Raw genomic sequence first — 20628 nt, 5'->3', positions numbered from 1 at the left:
CTCTAGAGGATATATTCATTTTGTTTTCTCATTTGGTGCTATGGAGCGCAGAATCTTAGTCTGTAACTCTTAAGCTAAGCTTAAGCTCAAGGTGTGGCACATTACAGAAAAACTTTGACTTTTTGGGAAATATGTTTGTTTGCCCTCAAACCCTTACTCAGGTGTTAAGTTTGATATCAGTTTCAATTCTCTGCATGCCATACAGATATTAGTCCAGGCCGTGTTTGGCTGAGATTAGCTCAAGGGCTCTGACCAGGAGTAAACGATAAACTTTAAACAAATTCAAATCTGTAAATGTTATAACTTGTAGCTAGAAAACTAACATAAGAGATAAGTTACCAATACTTCCAAGATTAACGTGGGTTTTATTGTTTTCGGCCAAGTTGTTTTCATGAAGCTCACTGCTCTTAAAACTTCGATTTCTGTCTTTTTTTATGCTTAACACCTGATGATAATAAATATGATGAAATGTGCAAATATTTTTTGCATTTGGTGAAAAGGATTTTTTTTTCTTCTTTTAAATTTTTGACTGAGTTTAGTCAACTAGCTTCCAGTCTTTGAGCTAAGCTTTGCCAACCCATCTTGGCAGCAAAGTTTATTTATCAAATTGTGTGTTTATCAAATTGAGTGTTTATTTGAAAAAAGACTGTGTGCGCAACGATTCCTACATGTAGTTTTTGTCAGTGTGTGGTGCTTGTACGGTACCTTATTCCTGAATTCCTGTATTCCTGTATTCTTTTGTGTTTGGCTTGGAACTTTGTCTTTAAGATGTAAGGTGAACCTACATCAGTAAGAATCCATCACTCTTTTTCTTTGTACTCCCCTGCAAAAGTTCTTGAAGATGAATTGGAAGTCTGGTAAATCAGCCACACAGGTGTCCCTGATGAGGGTGCGACTGAAAAACCAATACAAATATACAGTCATTGAGCCAGTGGGCCTAATTGGATACGCTCCTTGAGTATGGATCTGGTTTTCAGGTTTGTTACTGTTGACATTGGTGAGCTTTTCCAATATTTCACTCCTTTAGGGTCATTTCTTTTATCTCCTTAATGCACTTGCAGCAACCACACACAGTCCTGCTTACTTCTAATTTTTGTACTCTTTCATATCTCGAAACCATACCTCAGTCACTACAGTACACAAGTTCCCATCATACATTTATCAATGTATGGATAAAATGTAACCTTTAAGTTTACAGTTTGGATATATTAACAGTGGTATCTATGACCCAGGCCCTAAACTGCATTTATTCTTTAGAAGTGTCTGCTGTGACAGTAATCATATACTCTGTTAGACAAATCCAGATTGTGTTACAGAGCCATGTGTCTTTCAAAATCTTAATGTATCGCTGCACAAATAAGTTCACAATGTACAATTGTATATACTTATGTGACCAGCACACCCTGTCTTTGTTCTTTCCCATGACCCCCTTGTAATATACTGAATTATTCATCCTCCTCTCCCTTTCCTGCTTCTGAGCACAAGACTAATGGATTTAAAACGAGAGTAAAGGCAAAAGGAGATGGACATCCTGGTGCCATTATCACAGTGTAAATTAGGTGAATTTTGTGACACTCTTGTTTTAGATATCCTTCCACTTCTCAGTAGAATTTTACCACTGAAGAAATCATTTTGGGAACCATCCCTTAGTTAATCATCAGTTTCCAGTTTAATACACTACATATGTGTCTTACAAACCCTTTAATTGCTCACATCTGTCACCATTGCGTCATCTTTGAAATCATCTGTATTATCTTTTAGATAGCTATTGTGAATGTGGACAGAAAATAAGGGGCTGCGTTGAGGGGGGGGACTATCCAGCAGAGACACAAAATAATATCCCTTGGGCTCCTAGTCATCAGCTATATACCTACAGTTGGTGTAGAGGAACTAATCCAGGTTGCTGGAATTAAAAATGCTATTGTAATAACTTTTGGGCTTTGTTGTCATCCCTTAAGAAGCATATATAATTGAGCCTTCCGCTCTGCACAAAGGCATGTTTTTTTTTTTTAATTTAATTTGTGGCTCAGTTGACTGTCTTCATCACCTTGATCACACCGTGGTCTGCATTTCTGAAGGGGGGTCTTGCTTAGGAGTCTTCATGGAGCCTGTCAGCAGTTAGGAAGACTGATGGATGCTACTTACCATCCATCCTTCATGGGTGACATGCGACATCTATTATGTACTCCAAAACTTTGTGCAAGTCAAATGCTTCAGCAGTTTCTGTTGCTTTGTGAATTTTGTTAGAAGAATTTTTTTTCTTTTTCTTTTTTTAACGGCAGGTGTAACACTGACGTGTAGCTGAGCTGTCATGTTGTCAGTGTACATGGTATTTTAGTTTTTAGGAAGATATAAGACAGAAAAAACATATCACATTTGTTTGACTTAACCATGGCAAATGTGTAATGGAAGTCAAAAATTCCATATAGATTTAGATTTTCTACCGTGTGAAACTTGCATATACTCCACATGAAATATTGACCTTGCTCTGTAATCAGAAACGTGCACACACATTTAACTATAAGATGTTACTGTGCTTTTCAGTATAATCAAATATGTTTTCCTCTTTGACAAAAGCTACAGCACATCCTTTGAAACAAACAACAAACAAATACCAATTCTTTTTTCAGCGTTAATCTTATGAGAAGTACACATTGTATCAAAGCTGAAAGAACGAAGTGCCCTGTACACTACACTACATGGTGCAATCTTTTTCTTTGCTACTCAAAAAAAAATGTCTTCTGATGTTGTAGTCCCCAAAATATCTTTTAACTATCACAACCATGTTTTCTTAAGGCTTTCTTAAACTGAATGAGCAGTATGTATTCTTGGGTGTTTGGGGTTTTTCAATATTAATATCTCTCTCTTCAATATTACAGAATAAGAAAAAGAACAGATGGGCCAGGAAATGAGATCTGGAAGCAAGCCTGAAATGTAATGCTTTGATTCATCATTTTATTTCACTTTTTAGGCCTTAAGGTAGAATTTACTGGAACAACTCACCAGTATTCAATCCAACTCCACCAAGCGTATCAGTGTAGCTGTGAACTATTTAAATATATTTGGATAATGGATAAATAGGTGCAATAGTAAACTATTAACTTTAAATTCCGAGATTAATAAGAATACATAATCACAAGCCAGACCGCCAAGTCAAGAGATAAATACTCCTGTATTTCTAAAGTGACCATGTATGATGGGATAAAACTACAGCCAGTTGGTTTTAGTGTAAAAGGAATAATTACATAATAATTACATAATGAATGGGTAGTTTTTGAGATACTTCCTAAAGGGATATCTCAGGAATATGGTAAAACAGGGAATGTATGCTTCTGTGATGAACAACATACAGTATTTGACTTTGACTTTATCTGCATACATTGTCCATCTGTGCTCACAAACTGGTTATTACTACAAATTTCTGTCAAATACTATGTGACCCAGGTTTGACACAGAGGTTGTTTTTGGTTAGAGGATTTCTGTTCCACGCACATCCGTTTAGGTCATCCTGAAGAAGTAAGTGTTGAGGAATGCACCTTGTTTTGAGTGTTTGAAATGCAGACACATGCTATTCCATGATGGTATCCTGATTAGGTTATTATGAGGTCTTCATGTACTAATGCACACCAGAGTTTTGGCACATATAAACATTTTGCATGTGTTTTATCTTTTTCCATATGGAGCTGTTAGATTGTACTACAAAATGTAATGACCTGACATTTTTGCATATTTTTCTCTCTATCCACCACTCTCTCCACTCTCTCCTTAATATACATATATACTATACTATATTTACCTTTCCTCATGCTCATTCATTACTTTTTTCCTAAGTAGAATTTTGAAATTTACAAATGCCAATCAATAAACAAACACTTAGACTGAAAAAAAAACGTGTGGATCCCCCCCCCCCCTTTGAGCGCAGTGGAGTCATCTGGTAACAATCATCTCATGTTTTACATGGTCAATAGCGAGCCTAGACAGGCAGATGGGTATTAAATCCATTCCATAGCATCATAGTAGGGGAGACGCCTCAGGTCAGTGCCCCAATGTAATTAAATATTTCCTTGTATCCGTGGGCTCCAGCTCCAGAGGAATGTCTGCTATGTGGGGCCTAGCCTGAATTGCTTGCTTATTAAGTGGTTCGTGGAGCACTGGGTGATGTACGAGCATAGGGGGTCATAATATGGAATATAGGCCTCACATGAGATGTTGTTTCCTCCCTTGATGTGCACAGGAGCAGGAGTCAAGATGAGAGAGAAATACAGCAACTTACTTCTGTGGAAAGTGTGATTTGTTTTTTTTTTTGTTTTTTTTCCCCCTCTGTATTTGATGATGTTTTTCCGTGGTTTCTCTTCGTAGGAAGATATATTGCACATCTTTCATAATGATAAAATGTGATTATGCTTGACATACTGTAGGTCTGAAACTGTTTTCTAACTTGCTGTAAGACAAAAAATATGCCTTGAGGGAAATTCTTCAAAATTGGCACCAATGTTCACTTGGACTCAAGGATGAACTGATTAGATTTTAGTGGCCAAAGGTCAAGGTCACTGTGACCTCGTGTCCGTCCCATTCTTGTGAATGCGATATATCGGGAACATCTGGAGGGAATTTAGTTACATGGGGCAAGGATGAACTTATTAAAATTTGGTGATCAAAGGTCACCCAAGAATTCATATGCTAATTATGACAAAATTCACTTAACCCCCTTCATAACCCTTCATTTCCTTCAAAGGCTTCCCTGCATACGTGTATTATAGGAGTCTGGACAAACTTGAATGTGAACTGCGACTTGACCGGATGGCGGAGGCAAACAACCGCATGGTGGTAATTGTAGTTTTACTCTGTCAACTTTAGTCTTCATGTCACTTCATTATTCAGCTTTTCAAGCTCCAATTAACACCTCTGATAAATATGGAAATGTCACTGTGATCAGTAGCGTGTTTGCTCTGTATCATAAGCTGTCAGAGCGTCTCATCTCTCTCGTCTCCACAGCAGAGATTGAGATGATGATCAACAAGGAAACTGGAAAGCTTAGATCACATGATGTAATTTATTAGATTATAATATATGGCATTGCCACAAATTTTATGTGACACTGTGCAGAAATTATGATTTGATTCATAAAATCGCCATGTTATGATACACAATGCCTATATTCTGTACATTTCATACAATATACACTCCATACCTGTTTGTTCAAAAATTATAAAAGTCTAATAACATTAAATTTGATTAAAATTTCAGTTCAGACAGATTCTTTAATAATTTCTGCATGATTTGATTTGAACTGAACTTACAGAAGCTCTGGTGCCTCAAATGAGAGTTTTCGTTTTGGATGGCTGACACATGATTTGTCAAGGCTCCAGAATCCTTTTAATGTGTTGTCCTTGGGTGAGTGTTATAATTGGATGGATAACAGATGTGACTACAGGCAAAAGGCAGCTATGTTTTTAAAAAGCTCATTTGAGTTTTCAATTCTTGCTGTTTTAAAGGAGGTCGGATGAAAGCAATGACTTGACAATCAAAAAATCCTCACTAGTTTTATTCCGAACATATGGTTTGAACATGGTTATATTGATGCCATTTCAGTCATTGTTGGGTTAACTAAAATATAAACACAAAGTCATTTTCATTTAATTTGAAAATGACTGTCCTTTTTCAACAATTTTTAGTCTCCTGGTGTTGTATTCATTTTAGTAGCCATTAGCAGTACCCCATGCATATTCCCACTGTGAAGCATTACAGCTATTAGCAGTGGCACATCCTTGTTGTTTTTAGGGGTTATTAGCCACAAAATGTAAAAAATTCAGTGGTTTAAAATAAAAATACACTTGAAGTTGGCATAACAAAAAAAATGATGAACTTTTTGTTCTAATGTCTTGCTCAGTTGCCAGCCAACTGCGACAGACAGATTTGTCAAATATTCAGAAGATTTTTTTTTTTCCTCTCAAGAATTTGAAACGTCATTAAAAGAATCACAGCAGTATGGTCTTGATTAAAGTGAAAGTCAGATAGTTACTGTATGCTGCTTGCTGATTAAAAATCCTTTCATGGAATAAAGTTATGTAGGCATTTAGTTGATGTACTGTAAATCATGCAAACCTCCTCATTTTCAGTCAAGCATGTTTTATAGTAAAAATTTGATTTCAATTTGATTGCAACTGTTTTGTTAGTGTCTTAAATTGTTTATTGTTGTATGAGGACATACAGCTGTGCTATTCTCCATTGTTAATATGTTGTTGTGTGAAGCTAGTGGTGTCTGTGTCTATTCTGTAGCTATTATTCACCATGGTATATGCACTCCCTTTTACTGTTGGTGCTTTGCCACTGCATGGGCACCGTCCTGCCTGAGGAGGCCTAGTACACAGCAATCACTGTGTTTTCGAACCCATGAATAGACTGTAGAGGCCTTTGTTCTGGGATGTTGTTGCTAGTCTCACCAGTGCTGTGGTTCACTCCTGTGACAGGTTCTTTCTGAGGATAACTGTGTTCCAGCAGAGTGGGGGCAGCTTTAAAATAGACCTGTAATCATAGACCCAGATGGAGAAAAGTGTTAGACATGCCCTTCGACGACAGCTCTAATAACAAGCCGCAAATTTCAACCTGTAAGGGAAACTGTTCGGATATTTACCTTGCAATATAGTGATCTTCGTACCAAGATAGCTGGTTTGAATTCTGTAATCCATATACAGGCAATCATTTCAGGTTGTTGTTGTTACCTGAAGAGATGGTTTTCATGAAGTATGCAGTATATGTCTTCATGAGTACTTTGACAAGTTCAATGGTCTCACAAATTGTGAAACAAGTTCTTTGCCTAGAAAGCATTCTGAAGTACTGTTTTTCTCACATCTACTCTGAACTTTCCTAAACTCACACTCACTACTCATCTGGCCTCATCTCCTTAGTTTGTTCAAACACACGTGATCTGTCTCTTGAGAGCGTTCGTATTTTACAATGGAGAAAGACCCTCAGCCAAGCCAAACAAACTACGGTACAACAGTTCTTGAGGCCCAGTGCTTCATCCTTTAGCATTTACTACTATCTTAATGATATCCTAACGGCTTTGAAATCCTTTCAGTTGTGATCCAGTGTTGTCAGAATTGCATGTGAACTGTCCTAACTTGCTTGTCCCTTTATGAACCTGGCTTAGGTGTCTTTTGTGTCATGGCAAATGGAGGTTGCCATGGCAACCGTGTCTACCTAATGTCAGAGAAAAGAGCCAGTTGACTGAAGGGGTCTGATTTGTCAAGAGATCTTTAGCCCACTTGGTTTAGATAGAGGCTGTGAAATGCTTCTCTAACGTAGTTCAGATGGGAGTCAAATGATTGAAAACATGCTTTTATCTTTTAAGCTTGACTAACGGTATCTTTAAACTGTAATCAGGAATTGTAATATAAACAAAGTTCTGCTTAGCAACGCAATCACAGGTTAAAAATTTTAGTCAAGTGTTCACATTTGCTATTCTGGACACCTGAAGTCCTATAATTCCCGGCAGCTAAATACCATATCTTTTAGCACACAGGAATAAGTGAATGTTATATTTCTAGAAGCACCAAAAGTTTCTTGTTCGGTAAAACTTTATTTTCTGCTTAATGGGTGAATCTTGAAACAGTCAGTCATTCCAAGGGCAACACAGTACGTCCCTGCTTTTGCAGTTAAACATTATCTTCCATATCTGATGTGACCTTTTATTATTCTATGATTCTGGATTTTCATATCATATTTGCTTGGATGGCCCCAAACGTTGATGCTTATCATACTCCTGGCTTGTGGAGGGAAATTTCTGATAAGCAACAGTTTTGACATGAGGATTAAGTTGTATTATATAAGGGAAAGGAAGTTATTATATGTTTTGCCTATGCGGGTGGCCTTTCCTAATATTCATGGTGTTTCATGGTGTCATTGGCAAGCTCAGACATTTCTGTATACATTCCATGGTTGTTCTGTATGATCTTTGTTTTCATATTGTTTTTATTCAGCATTTCCACAAATGCTTGTATACATTTGTGGAAATTTGTATGTATTCATTTCAAAACCTGCACATTTCTCACTGGATCATTTATGTCACTGCTGCTTTTGCTAGAAATCTGGTGCTCACATTTCTCTCTTAACAACCACAACTATGATAATATTTCCTTGAGCGAAAGCTGATCCTGAGAACATTTCCTCTGTGATATCCGCACCATGTGAATGGTACAGTATGAGTTTCCCTTCAGGCTGCAGCACTTGTGAATAGCCAAGCACAACAGGGGAATGATCCACTGGAGGAAGTGAGAGCATGTCACCATCGGATCATGAGAAAAGAACAGGACAGGAACCCCAGCATGGCCTTCCTCTGACAGCCAGTCCACATGGAAACAATGGCTTTGGCAGCCTCTCAACGGTTGTAGTCTTTCCTTGTTTCTAGATATATTATGTAGTGTTTAGTGGTGTTTGCTCATTCTCAGAGTTTATTATGCTTAAACATTTTGTTGAAGGCGTGACTGCGATTTTGTTTTTTCTTAAAAGTGAAACAATGTCTGAGACGTTTATTACTTTTATAGTCTCATATTTGATCCACTTCAGTTCATGTACAGCAAGGGAAAATGTGTCTTCAGTTCAAACTCAGCGGAGCCTTTTGGCCTGTGAATGTCAATCTCATTTCGACTCGAGGAGCTCATCAGAATCGTGACCACACATATTACAATTATTCATGCAGGACTGGTGGTCGGGATGATGTTGTTTAGCTTAATAGTAGTCTAGCTGAACAATGTTACAAGACCCAATCTTAAAGAGAAGCTTTCTGTGACACTGGATATCAAGTATTGATAAAATTATGTATAATGTCAACATGCCTAATGTTATGAAACTAATTTCTTTCTATCTATTGATTTTGTAATTATATAATGCCTCTGTCATTATTTTGTCTAACTTTTCTACATTTTTTTTTCTCCACGCTCTCAGTATCAATCACTGATTAAATTTATGGTGAAAGCAACTTGACGTTTAATTTTATTAGGAGGGCTTGAGTATACATTCTCTCAAAGTCTTTTCCTTGATTGCAGTTTCAATAAAGCCAGCTCTTCTTTCAGCAGTTGATTAATATGCAGGGGAGCTACTCAGACAAGGTGGGAGTCAACAGCTGAATATGAAATTGATCTTAGGGGCTCGAAGGTGTCTGGCAGTTTCATTAAGACTTCCTTGTTGACGTGTTGACAATTTAGCTCCATGTCTTTGAGACTACAGGTCTCTTTCACTTATTCACTGATGCATTTCAGTAGAAAGGTCTCAGTGAAATGTCATAGTTTAAAAAAAAAAAAAAAAAAAAAAAGACCAAACGATGCTGCCAGATTGTCACTGAATGTGCAGTAAACGTTGCTCTTCACGTGAGCAACGGATCAGTTAGTGTGTGTTTCTCATGTTTCATGCCATTTCTCTAGTGTTGTGCAACTGTTATTCTAATCCAGGCGTCAGTGTGATTGTTCACCACAGAGCTAGTGATATGACAGTGAATATGCTAATGCAGGGATGTCTCAGTCAAAGCCTTTCAGGCTCAGGGGTTGCAGTCATTCATAATCAATTTTTTTTTTCACCCATCTGTTTAGTTGTACATTATGCTGTAAATGGAAAAAAACAAAACCATTGAGCCATGCCATGAGTGGTTGGTACAGTATATTATAAAACTACTGTTACTGTATTGTCAGTATGCTGCATTCTGCTTGTATACAGCTTGGGATAATTGGCTTGATTGGAAAGCAGGTCACACTTATCACGTAGGACTGTGCTGAAACAATTGATAGATTAGTAATTGATTATACAAAAATGACATTCACCAGCTTTAGCTACTCCAGTCTGGGGATATGCTGTTTTTCTTTGTTTAATTTCCATATAAATTGAATCTCTTTGGGTTTTGGACTGTGCATCAGACAAAACAAGCTTTTGAAGAGACAACCTTGAGCTCTGGGAATCTGATGGCCACTTATTGCTATTTTGTGACATATCCAAGCAATTTCAGTTAAATGAAGAATTATTCTCAGGTTCACTGATAATAAAACAATAATTAATTTCAGCCCTGTACAGTATAGGATGTTTCTGGTAGGACAAGATGGAGGCAAGGCTCACATCCAAGAGAGAGATTGTTTCTAGTTGAATTCTTACTGTACTTGAAAGTCTTTTATCCCTCAGCGACCAATCCTCCACTTATCAAGTGAGAGCAATAAAACCCCATTTCTGCTTAATCAGTTTCGAGAAAGTACTGGTTCTGTGCAATGGTCTATCATCTGCCATGAATATGGTTTAAAGACAAATTATTCTTGCTGCAAATTGGATGACCTTAGTTTGCTGACTTCTACCCTTCAACACGTTTGTTCATTACATCCAGCTGTCATTCTCTTTATACAATTTTCTGGTTTCCAGAGCTTCTATAAGCCTCCTGTGTGACCGAACAAAGTTGTGATCACTCACTTCATCTGTTTGTCATGGTTGTGGCTGACGGTTTGAAAAAAAAAAAAAAAAATTTCAAAGAGTAGAAAGGAAAGAAACATTTGCCAATCTGCCTGTATTGTATCTGTCTGTTCCACCCTGCAACCTCTGCGCAGCACCTCAAGTATTCACTACAGCTGTCTAAATGGCTACACAAAACACATCAAAACATTTTTCTCAGGGGAGTTGGCTCACTGAATGTATCACCTGATATAACATTCAGCCCTACCTATATTTTTAAAAATCATATGCAGTAAAGGGTGTGGTAGAGCTTTCACAAAGCAAACCTGAAAAAAAGACAAAGACAGCAGGATAGTGGTGTTTTTTTGGAGAGATGAGAAGCAGAGTAAAGGGCAACAGCAGTGAAAGTGACCTGAACACTTCCCTCTCTCTGAGATGACACAATGGCAAATGTTGGAGAGCGGAAGCAGAGGTTTGCTGCTGGGGTTAAAAAAGCAACACAGGAGCGTGTGTTGCCCATGAGAAGGACAATTGGTTTCAGTATCCAGCCACACACACATTCAGCCGTGACCCTCGACGATCCGTGAACATGTGGTGGTGTTGATCTCTGTATAAGAAGAGTCAAGCATGGTTATTCATCGCCGGGACAAAAGTGGCCAAGTTCAGGACAAAATGATAATGTCATTGGATAGGAGGTGAAAAGTCAGAGAGAAGTTTTTGGCACCTTAGAACACCTCAGTTAGTTATTCATAAGCATATTACTAGTCCTGTAGGAAAAGCTCATTAGGTCATATAGTAGACAGCAAAATAAATGGCTTAAAAAAATTGCAACAGACTGACACCTTCTTCCTGGATTGTACAAGCTATCAACCTTTATTGTTGTACAACTAAGCGTGATTGTTCATGTACCAACTGATGAACTCCACAATACCGAATCATTTTGATGGAGAAACAATGTATTACCAGTGTTTGTTGTTATCATTATGTCAATTTTTCTTTTGTGAGTTGTTTAAAGGCAAAACATCCATGCTTGCATATAGTGTAATTTGTTACCCACTTAGTCAGGAATGTGGTGCAAGAAACGCATCACTTTGTTGAAGAGAAATGAGTTGTTTCAGCACTGTATAAAAAAAATTCAGTAATTTGTACTGTGGCAGGAACAATATAACTGATTGTTTATGTTCTTCAAACCAGTTGCATGGAAAGATTTGCTTTATGTAGCTGGAACACACCAGGAATTCATTGTACAACATATTGTGTATATATATGATTGTTGTGTAGGTTAAATATAAAAGCCAAATCCATGTTTAAAACGATTGTCTGTTCATGTTTGGGCTGTCTTCTCAGAAGAAATCGTATCATGGTCCCAGCTGCTATTGGCTCCAAAAGTGAAATGTCCATTGTTAATGGTTCTCTTTGTTCCTGGCGCCCACAGAAAGAAGCTTGTGGCTTTTGCTTCACTCTAATAGTCTTCATCTCAAGACCTGAACTGTACATTTATCCGAATCCAGACTTTCTCACTGTGTCTGAAACATAGGGGAAATTGCACAGAAACCTCATAGTCTGGAATTTAATTTTGATGTTTGTACTTTTAATCGCTGCCGCATTCTTATCTGGTGTGTTATATTGTTTTCCTTTTCACAGTGACAAATAAGAAACCTTCCCACTTATCCATCACTAAGGTGAAGCAGTTTCAAGGATCTTCTGCCTTCATAAAAAGGTCACAGTGGACAATTGACCAGCTACGACAGGTCAATGGCATTGACCCCAACAAAGTATGTAATTTTTAGCCCTCTTCAGTCAGTCATATATATTATGTTAATATAGCATTGGGAAATACGGTCAGGATGGGTATTGATATAAAATAACTTTTTAAACCAGCTTTTCACCTTATAGTTTGGATAATTCTTTTCCCTTTCTACACACACTCCCCTCTCACTCATGTCTCCATATCACTGTTATTCTCTCCAAGGACTGTCCAGAGTTTGACCTGATGTTTGATAATGCTTTTGACCAGTGGGTTGCTGGTTCAGCAGGAGAGAAGTGCACCTTTATCCAGATTCTTCACCACACCTGCCAGCGCTACACCTCAGCAAGGAAACCAGAGTTCGTCAACTGTCAGTCCAAACTGCTGGGGGGTAAGACAGTTAAAAAAAAGCTCTCCCAACTGTTCTTTGTTAACATTTCTGTCCAGAACACAGTGGCTCTGCAATGGCAGACTCACTGCTGTCATACTGTGCTGTAAGTCAGCCTGAATCTGATTATGTATGATGACAAACAGCACCTGCTGTTTATGAAAATGCATGCTTATTACTCGTACACAGCATCTGTTGAGCACTCTGCTGAAGTGAGGTCATTGAGGATGTCCAACAAAATATATCAGCTGTGACTCAAAGCATCTGACACAGATCAACTGGTTTTACAGCACATACAATACTAAATAATAATTTTCCCTAATTTACAGTATGTGAAGTTGATACCTTTCACTGAAGTGTGAGACTCATTAGTTTTGATTGGTTTCCACCCTTCAAAATTACATTAAAACATCACAGTAAGAGCTTTAACAGTTACAGTTTGACACTGATATTAAATCTGTGAGATTGGGGAAAAACAGTTAGTTCAAAGCTAACCTCTCCCTCTGAAAGTAACATTGATTTCATACCCCCAAAATAATTGAAGATGGGCTGATCAAACAAGTGATAGCACAAAATATTTCCAAACATTTTAGGTATATAAAATGTAAATGTAAAACCAAGTAATTGGTCATTTCCTGGCTGCAAATGTGGTGTTTGCTATCCAGGAGGTAGAGATTTCTGGTGCAGGTTGATGGTTCCTTTACAGTGAAACCCAGCAGAGAATGCAGCTTCCTGCGTGGCTTGATAAGATATTGATCTGTTTACCCCCAAGCCTCATCTTTCAGCACCATTCAACCTGTTGTATTATTCATGGAATTATTTATGGGAGCTCCATAACTACCGGCAGGTTGTCCATCTGCCCCACATACAGGAGCCATTACGATAGGTAGTAAACAAAAAAAATCTTTTAATTTGCCAAATCTTAAACTCTGAATTGTTGCACTTCAAATGAAATTTTACTTTGAGCAAGTCACAAAAGGAATAATGACAACCTAGCATCTCTTGTTATTGATGCACTTTGTGAAAGTTTTCACTCTTGATGCAAAAAATAGATTTTTGGGATTTCTGTGTAATGCAGCTTTGGAAAGTGTTATTGAACATACAGGGCAGTTTAGAGAGGTAAACTATGTCAAGTATGTGTATAAAGATAATATAGTTACTGCCACATTTCCTTTGTTCCTTATCTTTCTTACTCTGTGTGTGTGTGGGAACCCACTATCTACCCATTGATGATATAGCTGCTCGTTCTCTTCAACTTTCTGTTAGGTTGCTTTGACCTCCCTCCTACTCTGAAAACCATGTCCATATTTAACTCGCTTAAACTGCTCCTGGTGCATACTATAGTCTCTGTATGTGTAGGTGGGAAGGTAGTGGTGTCCCAAAGAACACAGAACCTGGGGGTTTTTAGAGTAGGAAGGATTATGGAGTGCAAATGTTGCATATCAACCACATGCCTCCAGTGGATCTGAAAATTACACTTACTGTAACATTGTTTTATCTTAACAAAATCTAAGAAACCTGTGGATTGTTCTAACACACATAGCACTGCCCTTGATATAAATGCTTGTAATATTAATGAATTTACCCACAAAAACCTACACGTCCTATTTAAATTACACTTTTAAGAGCCAAACCTGGTTTTGTAGAATCAGCTATTGATCCAGCTATTTGCCCCATGCTGGAAGCACATTTGGGTGATGATCTGATAATGAACTCCATGCTCCCAGTGTGTAGAACAAACTGTGTGTGATAGATAAAAAAGTTGACATTTCACCATGCACTTTGTGACCGGAGGAGCAGAGAGGATGCCAGCCTGCTACCAGCTCTGTCCACTCCAGTTTAAGTCTCACACCAGTGCAAAACAAAAATCATGACGCTGCTCAGGTGTGGGACCATAACTGTGGGAGACTCTGTCCACAAAAAGGCCCGGGATGGCAGACCCTTAAAAACATAAAAGATAGATAGTTAAATCTTATAAATATGATCATACACAGAGAGAGGAATCAAGATGTGTAAATCAGTGCAATAAAAACATTTTTATTAAGCAATCCTGTAAAGAAGAATATGTGCTGCAATTTAAGATCGTGAAGCATAGAATTGATGAAGTCGATATCACTGCAATTGACAGGTCTCTGGGGTTAGTTGTTGTTCCCAGTGTGTTTACTGGGAATGTTAAAGCTTTTCCCGACAATGTCATCAGTGGCCTGTGGATGCGAGTAGCTTTGTTCTTTACCCGAGCTTAATCTTACACTGTTATCCCATTCTGACTATGTTACTACAGAAGGTCCTGTAATGTTGAAAAAGATAATAGACTGCAAACAGTAGCCATTTTATCCATCTAATGCATCAGTGAAATAATATAAATGTTTAATTATCTGGTGGTTTCACCTGACTCTCAAAATGTGAAAATATATGATGAGAGCAATAAAGGCACCTTTTAAATTAATTGGAGTTATTGGAGGATTTGATATAGATATGCAAAACCATTTGAATAAAACAAGTTAGATTGAAGATTGAAATTAAATTCAGGAAGCTAAGTGGATGCTTTTAAGCCCTCAACACTAGGCAAACTTGTCTACCTCTAGTTTAAACTAAATGCTCAGTGTGAATTTTCATATTTGAGGATTGTCGGGGTTAAGAGTCCTCCAGTCAGGTGTGAGCATAAATGTGGGCTGGGTTTAAAACCTTTTTCACTAACATATCAAATCAATTACAGTTCCTTGACATAAAATTCCCATTTTTACAGTATTCATTGTGCAACCTATGTTTTACCCAACAGATAAATAATAACACAGTAACCAGTTTTACAATTGCATGGCATTTATAAAGAACTAAACCCTTTAGTGTTTGACTTGTGATTTCATATTCCAAAAATCACAATCCATCTTGACTAATTTCAAAACTATATCATGTTTTAAACACCAAAGTTGACTATGACTTCCAATATTTTCTCATCACAGAAGACCAAGCTGTAGATTCAGTCATTTTCCGTTGCAAGGTCTTTCTGAACAGAATGAAGAAAGAATTTGTTGCACACCATGGTCATCTACTAAAACAAGGTAAGCCAATGGTATACGAAACTACTCTGACTTAAAAAAAAAAAAAAGGTATGTCCCCTACTAAAAAGTGCAAAATTCCTCCAGAAGTCAAGGTGGTATACAAAGTTTCTTGGACCAAGTTAGCAAATATATCCCCTACTAATAAGTGTTGAGTTCCATTAGTAGTCAGGTTTGATAAAGAGACCTCATTATCTTTCAGAAATACTTGAATTTAGAACTTGGCGTACATGGCAAGCTGATGAAGGATATGAGAGATATGTCCCTTGTACATCTGGACATGAGATATTTGACTACAGTATTAGCAATAGCAAGGCCTCAAGTGGTACTATACCGTAGATACACTTGAAAATCTGACTATAGTAAATTGGGTCATTCTGCAAAGTTGGATTTAAGTTTAAAATGAAGCCTCTCCACTAACTTCTGAACTGAGGGTATGCTCCTGGCTGTAAGGGACTCAACTGACTCGTGTTGTCATTTTTAAGGGCTATTCTCTAGTTAACATTTACACAAACAGCTTTTTTGTATGCTCCCAGTGAGAACAGGGTTATAATTTCCCTTATGTGTGTTGGCACTATGGGGTTTGAGTACAATGTATTCAGACCCCTTTGCTTTTTTCACATTTTGTTATGTTGCAATTTAATGCTAAAATTAAAAAAAAAAAAAAAAAATTCCTCATAATTCTACACTTTATACCCCATAATGACAAAGTGAAAACAGCATTTTAGAAATATTTGCAAATGCATTAAAAAGAAAAAACTGAAATATTAAATTGACATAAGTATTCAGACCCTTTGCTATGACTCCTGACTCTTGAAATTTAGCCTCCACTTCTCTTGATCATCTTTGACATGTTTCAACACCTTGATTGGAGTCCACCTGCAGTAAATTTAATGGATTTGACGCGATTTGGAAAGGCACACACCTGTCTATATAAAGGTCTCACAGCTGACAATGCATATCAGTGCAAAAACCATGAGGTCGAAGGAGCTGCCTGCAGAGCTCAGAGACAGGATGTGTTGAGCTACAGATCTGGGGAAGGCTACAAAAGAAATTTTGCTTCAGTGAAGGTTCCTAAGAGTGCAGTGGCCTCCATAATTCTTATATGAAAGGAGTTTGGAACAACCAGGACTTTTCCTACAGCTGGCCGCCCAGCCAAACTAAGCAATCTGGGGAGAAGGGCCTTGATAAGAGAGGTGAATCAAGAACCTGAGGATCACTCTTGAGCTGAGCTCCAGAGATCCTGTGTGGAGTTGAGAGAAACTTCCATAAGGACAACCAATTCTAAGTGTCATGTCTGGTTTCCTCCAGACATTACACACATAATCAAAGCCAAACAGTTCAATCTTGGTTTCATGAGACCAGAGAGTCTTGTTTCTCACATTCTGAGAGTCCTTAAGGTGCTTTTTTGCAAACTCCAAGTGGGCTTTCATGTGTCCTCCGCTGAGGAGCAGCTTCCGTCTGGCCACTCGAACATAAAGCCCACATCAGTGGAGTGCTCCAGTGATGGAGTATAGAGTGGAAGGAAAAATGTATGAGGGAAAAATGATTTTTTTCTTTATTAATTTTAGCATAAGGCTGCAACATAACAAAATGTGGAAAAAAGGGAAGGGTTCTGAAAACTTTCAGAATTCACTGTAAATCACATTTTGATCTAGAAGAGGAGTACAGTGATAGAGTGCTTCTTTGCTAATGGTTTCCTTAGTATTCTCTACTTATGTAAAGCATTTCACAAAATCACATTTAAGCTTAGTCAAGGCTATAATGATGGAAATTGCGTCTGTTTTATGCATTGTGTGATGCTGAAATGTATCTGCTGGTTAAAGCCACTAAAAGTAGGCTGTGAATAACTAGAAGCTATTTTTCTGTCTGTGTCAGCATTGCTCTGAGGTCCATTTAGGACAGAATGTTCCATGTTTGTTTCCATAAGTGTCCATATTGCCTCGCTGAAATCTTTTTTTTAACCGGCACGAGAGTGACTAAACTAAAGATCAACTGAGCAATTAAGGTCAAGTCTTTAGTCTCATGAAAAAAATGTCAAGGGGCAAATCGCTCTCCTTTCTCTTCTTTGAGTGGTTAACCAAGGGGTAGTCCAGACTAATGACTTAATTACTGTTTATAATAGGATCATTTGTCATGAACCTCAGGTCTGGATTACACATTTTACATTAACAACTGAGTGATAGTGCAATTGAGTTTATATGGTGAAATGATGATAGCTGGTGACTGCTGATGCTAAACTAGTTGAGGTCCTTAGACGCCTGTGGTGGCGGGAATGGGAAGGAGCAGCATTGGGATGCCTGAAAGACGATATAATGATAGGCATATACAGTAGGCTGTACATACAGTATATATTTCATGGGGATGGAGTGGTATTGGAAAAAGGGGGAAATTCACAGATGGCTTAATTTGGGAAAAATAGAGAAAGAGAGAACTGCCGTATATAAAAGGTGCCCCTCCTGGTTAAACCTCTGCTATAGTTTCATTATATTGCTGCGGGTAATGTCAAGATTTGCATTAATTAAACTGCAGCAGAGCTTTATCTTGCAGCAGAAGCCGCATGACTGTGTCTTTAGGCCCATGTGATGATTATATTAGCCAAATCCTGCTTCATTTTTTCTTATTTTATACACAATTCTTTTAAACGTAATCTATTTAAAAATGAAGTAGCAGCAGTGTTACTCACAGAATCACTGCTTTATTTATTGCAAACTTGCCTTTGTAGTTTTCAATGAATTGACTATATTAGTGTGAATAGCTCAGATAGATTAATAACTTATACTTGTGTTTTTCACTGACCTTTATTGCTTGTTTTGTCATGCTTTTTGTAATTGCATTTAACATTAGGTAAATCTTATCATGTATTTCCTCTCTGTGAACTGAAAGTACATAAATCTACAGTAAAACAAGTGATGAAATGTTTTTATTGCCCATCTTGAAAATAACCACAATTACGGTGTACTTCGAAGTCAAGAGATATGTATGAATAAGATTAGGATCACTTACAGAAATCTTTGACAGAATATTTGATAGAACTTGCTAAAGTGCAGACAAGTATGTACTCGCTAATACTTAAAATAAATTATTGTGAGCCACTCCCTCCCTTCAAACACCCACACACATTACACCCCATAGCATTATCCTAGCACAGGGGAGATCCGATCATGTACGCTGCCTTTGATGAAAATATTAAAGGCACTGTAACAGGTATTATTTACATGTATCTGTTTTGTGTAGGTGTGCTTGCTCCTGAAATTAACTATCACCACCATCCCATATGCTTTGAGAGTAACTGTGACCTGGTTGTCAGCATCTTATGAAGTGTATCTGACATTTTCCTGCTGATATCAGTCAAGTTATTCTCTTAACGCCAAAGCAGTGTAACCTGTAATCTACTGCTAACAGCAGAACTGGAAAAGGAGGAGTTGACTTTGAAAGATCTTTTGCCTTCCTTGTTATGATTGTCTTTGCTCATAGTTCCTATTTTCTGGAATATTTTGTTGCCGGAAAACCACTTGCCTTTTGGTTCATTGTCCATTGTTAAAGACACCCTGGTTTATTATGATGATATCCTGGGGTACAGAAACAAAATTCCTTCTGCATTTTTGAGAGAGGTGTGTCATAGATGTACTAGGTTCATCCTCGTACTGTACTGTAGGCCATTAACGATCAACAATGTCAGTTGAAAGAATTTTTCCCAAAAAAGCTCCTCTTTGGATTCACCAGTGCATAACAGGGAAAACTCCCTGTTAAAATGCGAACTGCCTTAATACCAATGAACCCCCAAAGTAACACAAAAGAGCTGATGTTATCCCCACTGATAACAGTGACGGCTGATCAGCTCCCACTCTAAGTTAAGAGACACTAAGGCTCAGAGTTTGGATCACAGCGATGGCACCATGTAACATAATCTACTCCTACACATGTTTCATTCAGCTCCTGATGCAGCAGCCCCTTCATAAGCTCTCCAGAATGTCTCCACCCTGCCTTTTCTGTAATTACATTCTCCACTGGGAGAGCCCATGCTGCAGCCCACCACTGATCTCTGAGAATGCAGAAAGGCACCAAAGAAAAGAAAATGGTGTGCAGACAAATAAAGGAATATTTTCTCTGAATGCATAGTGTTGAGACGCTGTGAGGGTGGGGGTTACATTTAGGATGATGGGAGTATTACTCCCTTGGTTATCTTGCGGGAGGAGAGGATTAAGAGGAATCTGGTCTTAGAAAGAACTAGAAAAGGTCTTATCTTTTCTAGTGAAGACCTAAAGCCACTACGAGAAATTGTTTTTTTCCCCAGACAGAAGCAGAGCAGGAATGTGTTTTAGCCTATGTAAACTGGAATGGTCATTTGCAATGTATTACGGTTACTCATGAACTTATTTTACTAATTGCTCCATAGTTCCAAGTTCAGAAAGTAAATACTAAAGAAATCCCAAACATTGAGGTTTATTTCATCATTGGTCCAGATGTGTTTGTCATATGCAGTGTGCCAGGTCGCCTGTGGTTCATTGACTGTAATCTCTGGAAAACTGGCTGATGAACAGCCTTGCATATGTGCATGTGTTTCCATTCCTTTTGTGTGCATAGGTGTGGGTGTGAAGAGCTATATGTCCATCTGTGTGTCTGCAGTACGGGTGTGTCTACATGAATTGCTTCAACTTTATCAAGTTAACTTTATTTTGAAGGAACACCAGCTGGCCTTGCCGTCTGCTTTTGGAGCTGTCATATAACCCACTGCAGAGGAGCTATCCCAATTATCTGTCACTCAGCCTACCTGCCTTGATGCCACGGGACATACAATCACTATATTGTAGAGATAGACTCAGGCCTGTCAAGTCTTAATACAGTCGGTTCCTTCAAGCTCTTCTCTGTCTGTTCCTTCTCCTCAAACTCATTTACTCTATATCTCAGGATATAGACTTCGGAAAATCGAATCTAACTTACATCACTGGGTGTGTGTTGTGTTTTTCTTTTATTATTTTTCCACTTTTCAAAGTTGGGTACAAGAGTAG

General features: G+C 38.0%; 1 protein-coding gene across 2 annotated transcripts in view; it reads left to right on the top strand.

The window, feature by feature from the left end:
* stxbp6 (syntaxin binding protein 6 (amisyn)) overlaps positions 1-20628 on the top strand; it is a 59671-nt gene that overhangs the window by 34603 nt on the left and 4440 nt on the right. For both annotated transcript variants that reach the window (XM_040137034.1, XM_040137035.1), the window contains exons 4-5: positions 12070-12200; positions 12398-12563. In XM_040137034.1, the coding sequence (XP_039992968.1) occupies positions 12070-12200; positions 12398-12563 (297 nt within the window). The remainder of the gene's footprint in view (positions 1-12069; positions 12201-12397; positions 12564-20628) is intronic.

This window comes from Xiphias gladius, chromosome 10, assembly GCF_016859285.1.
Source record: "Xiphias gladius isolate SHS-SW01 ecotype Sanya breed wild chromosome 10, ASM1685928v1, whole genome shotgun sequence".
Lineage (NCBI taxonomy): Eukaryota > Metazoa > Chordata > Actinopteri > Istiophoriformes > Xiphiidae > Xiphias > Xiphias gladius.
The sequence above is the reverse complement of the archived record's forward strand: the minus strand, read 5'-3'. Positions and strand labels throughout refer to the sequence as shown.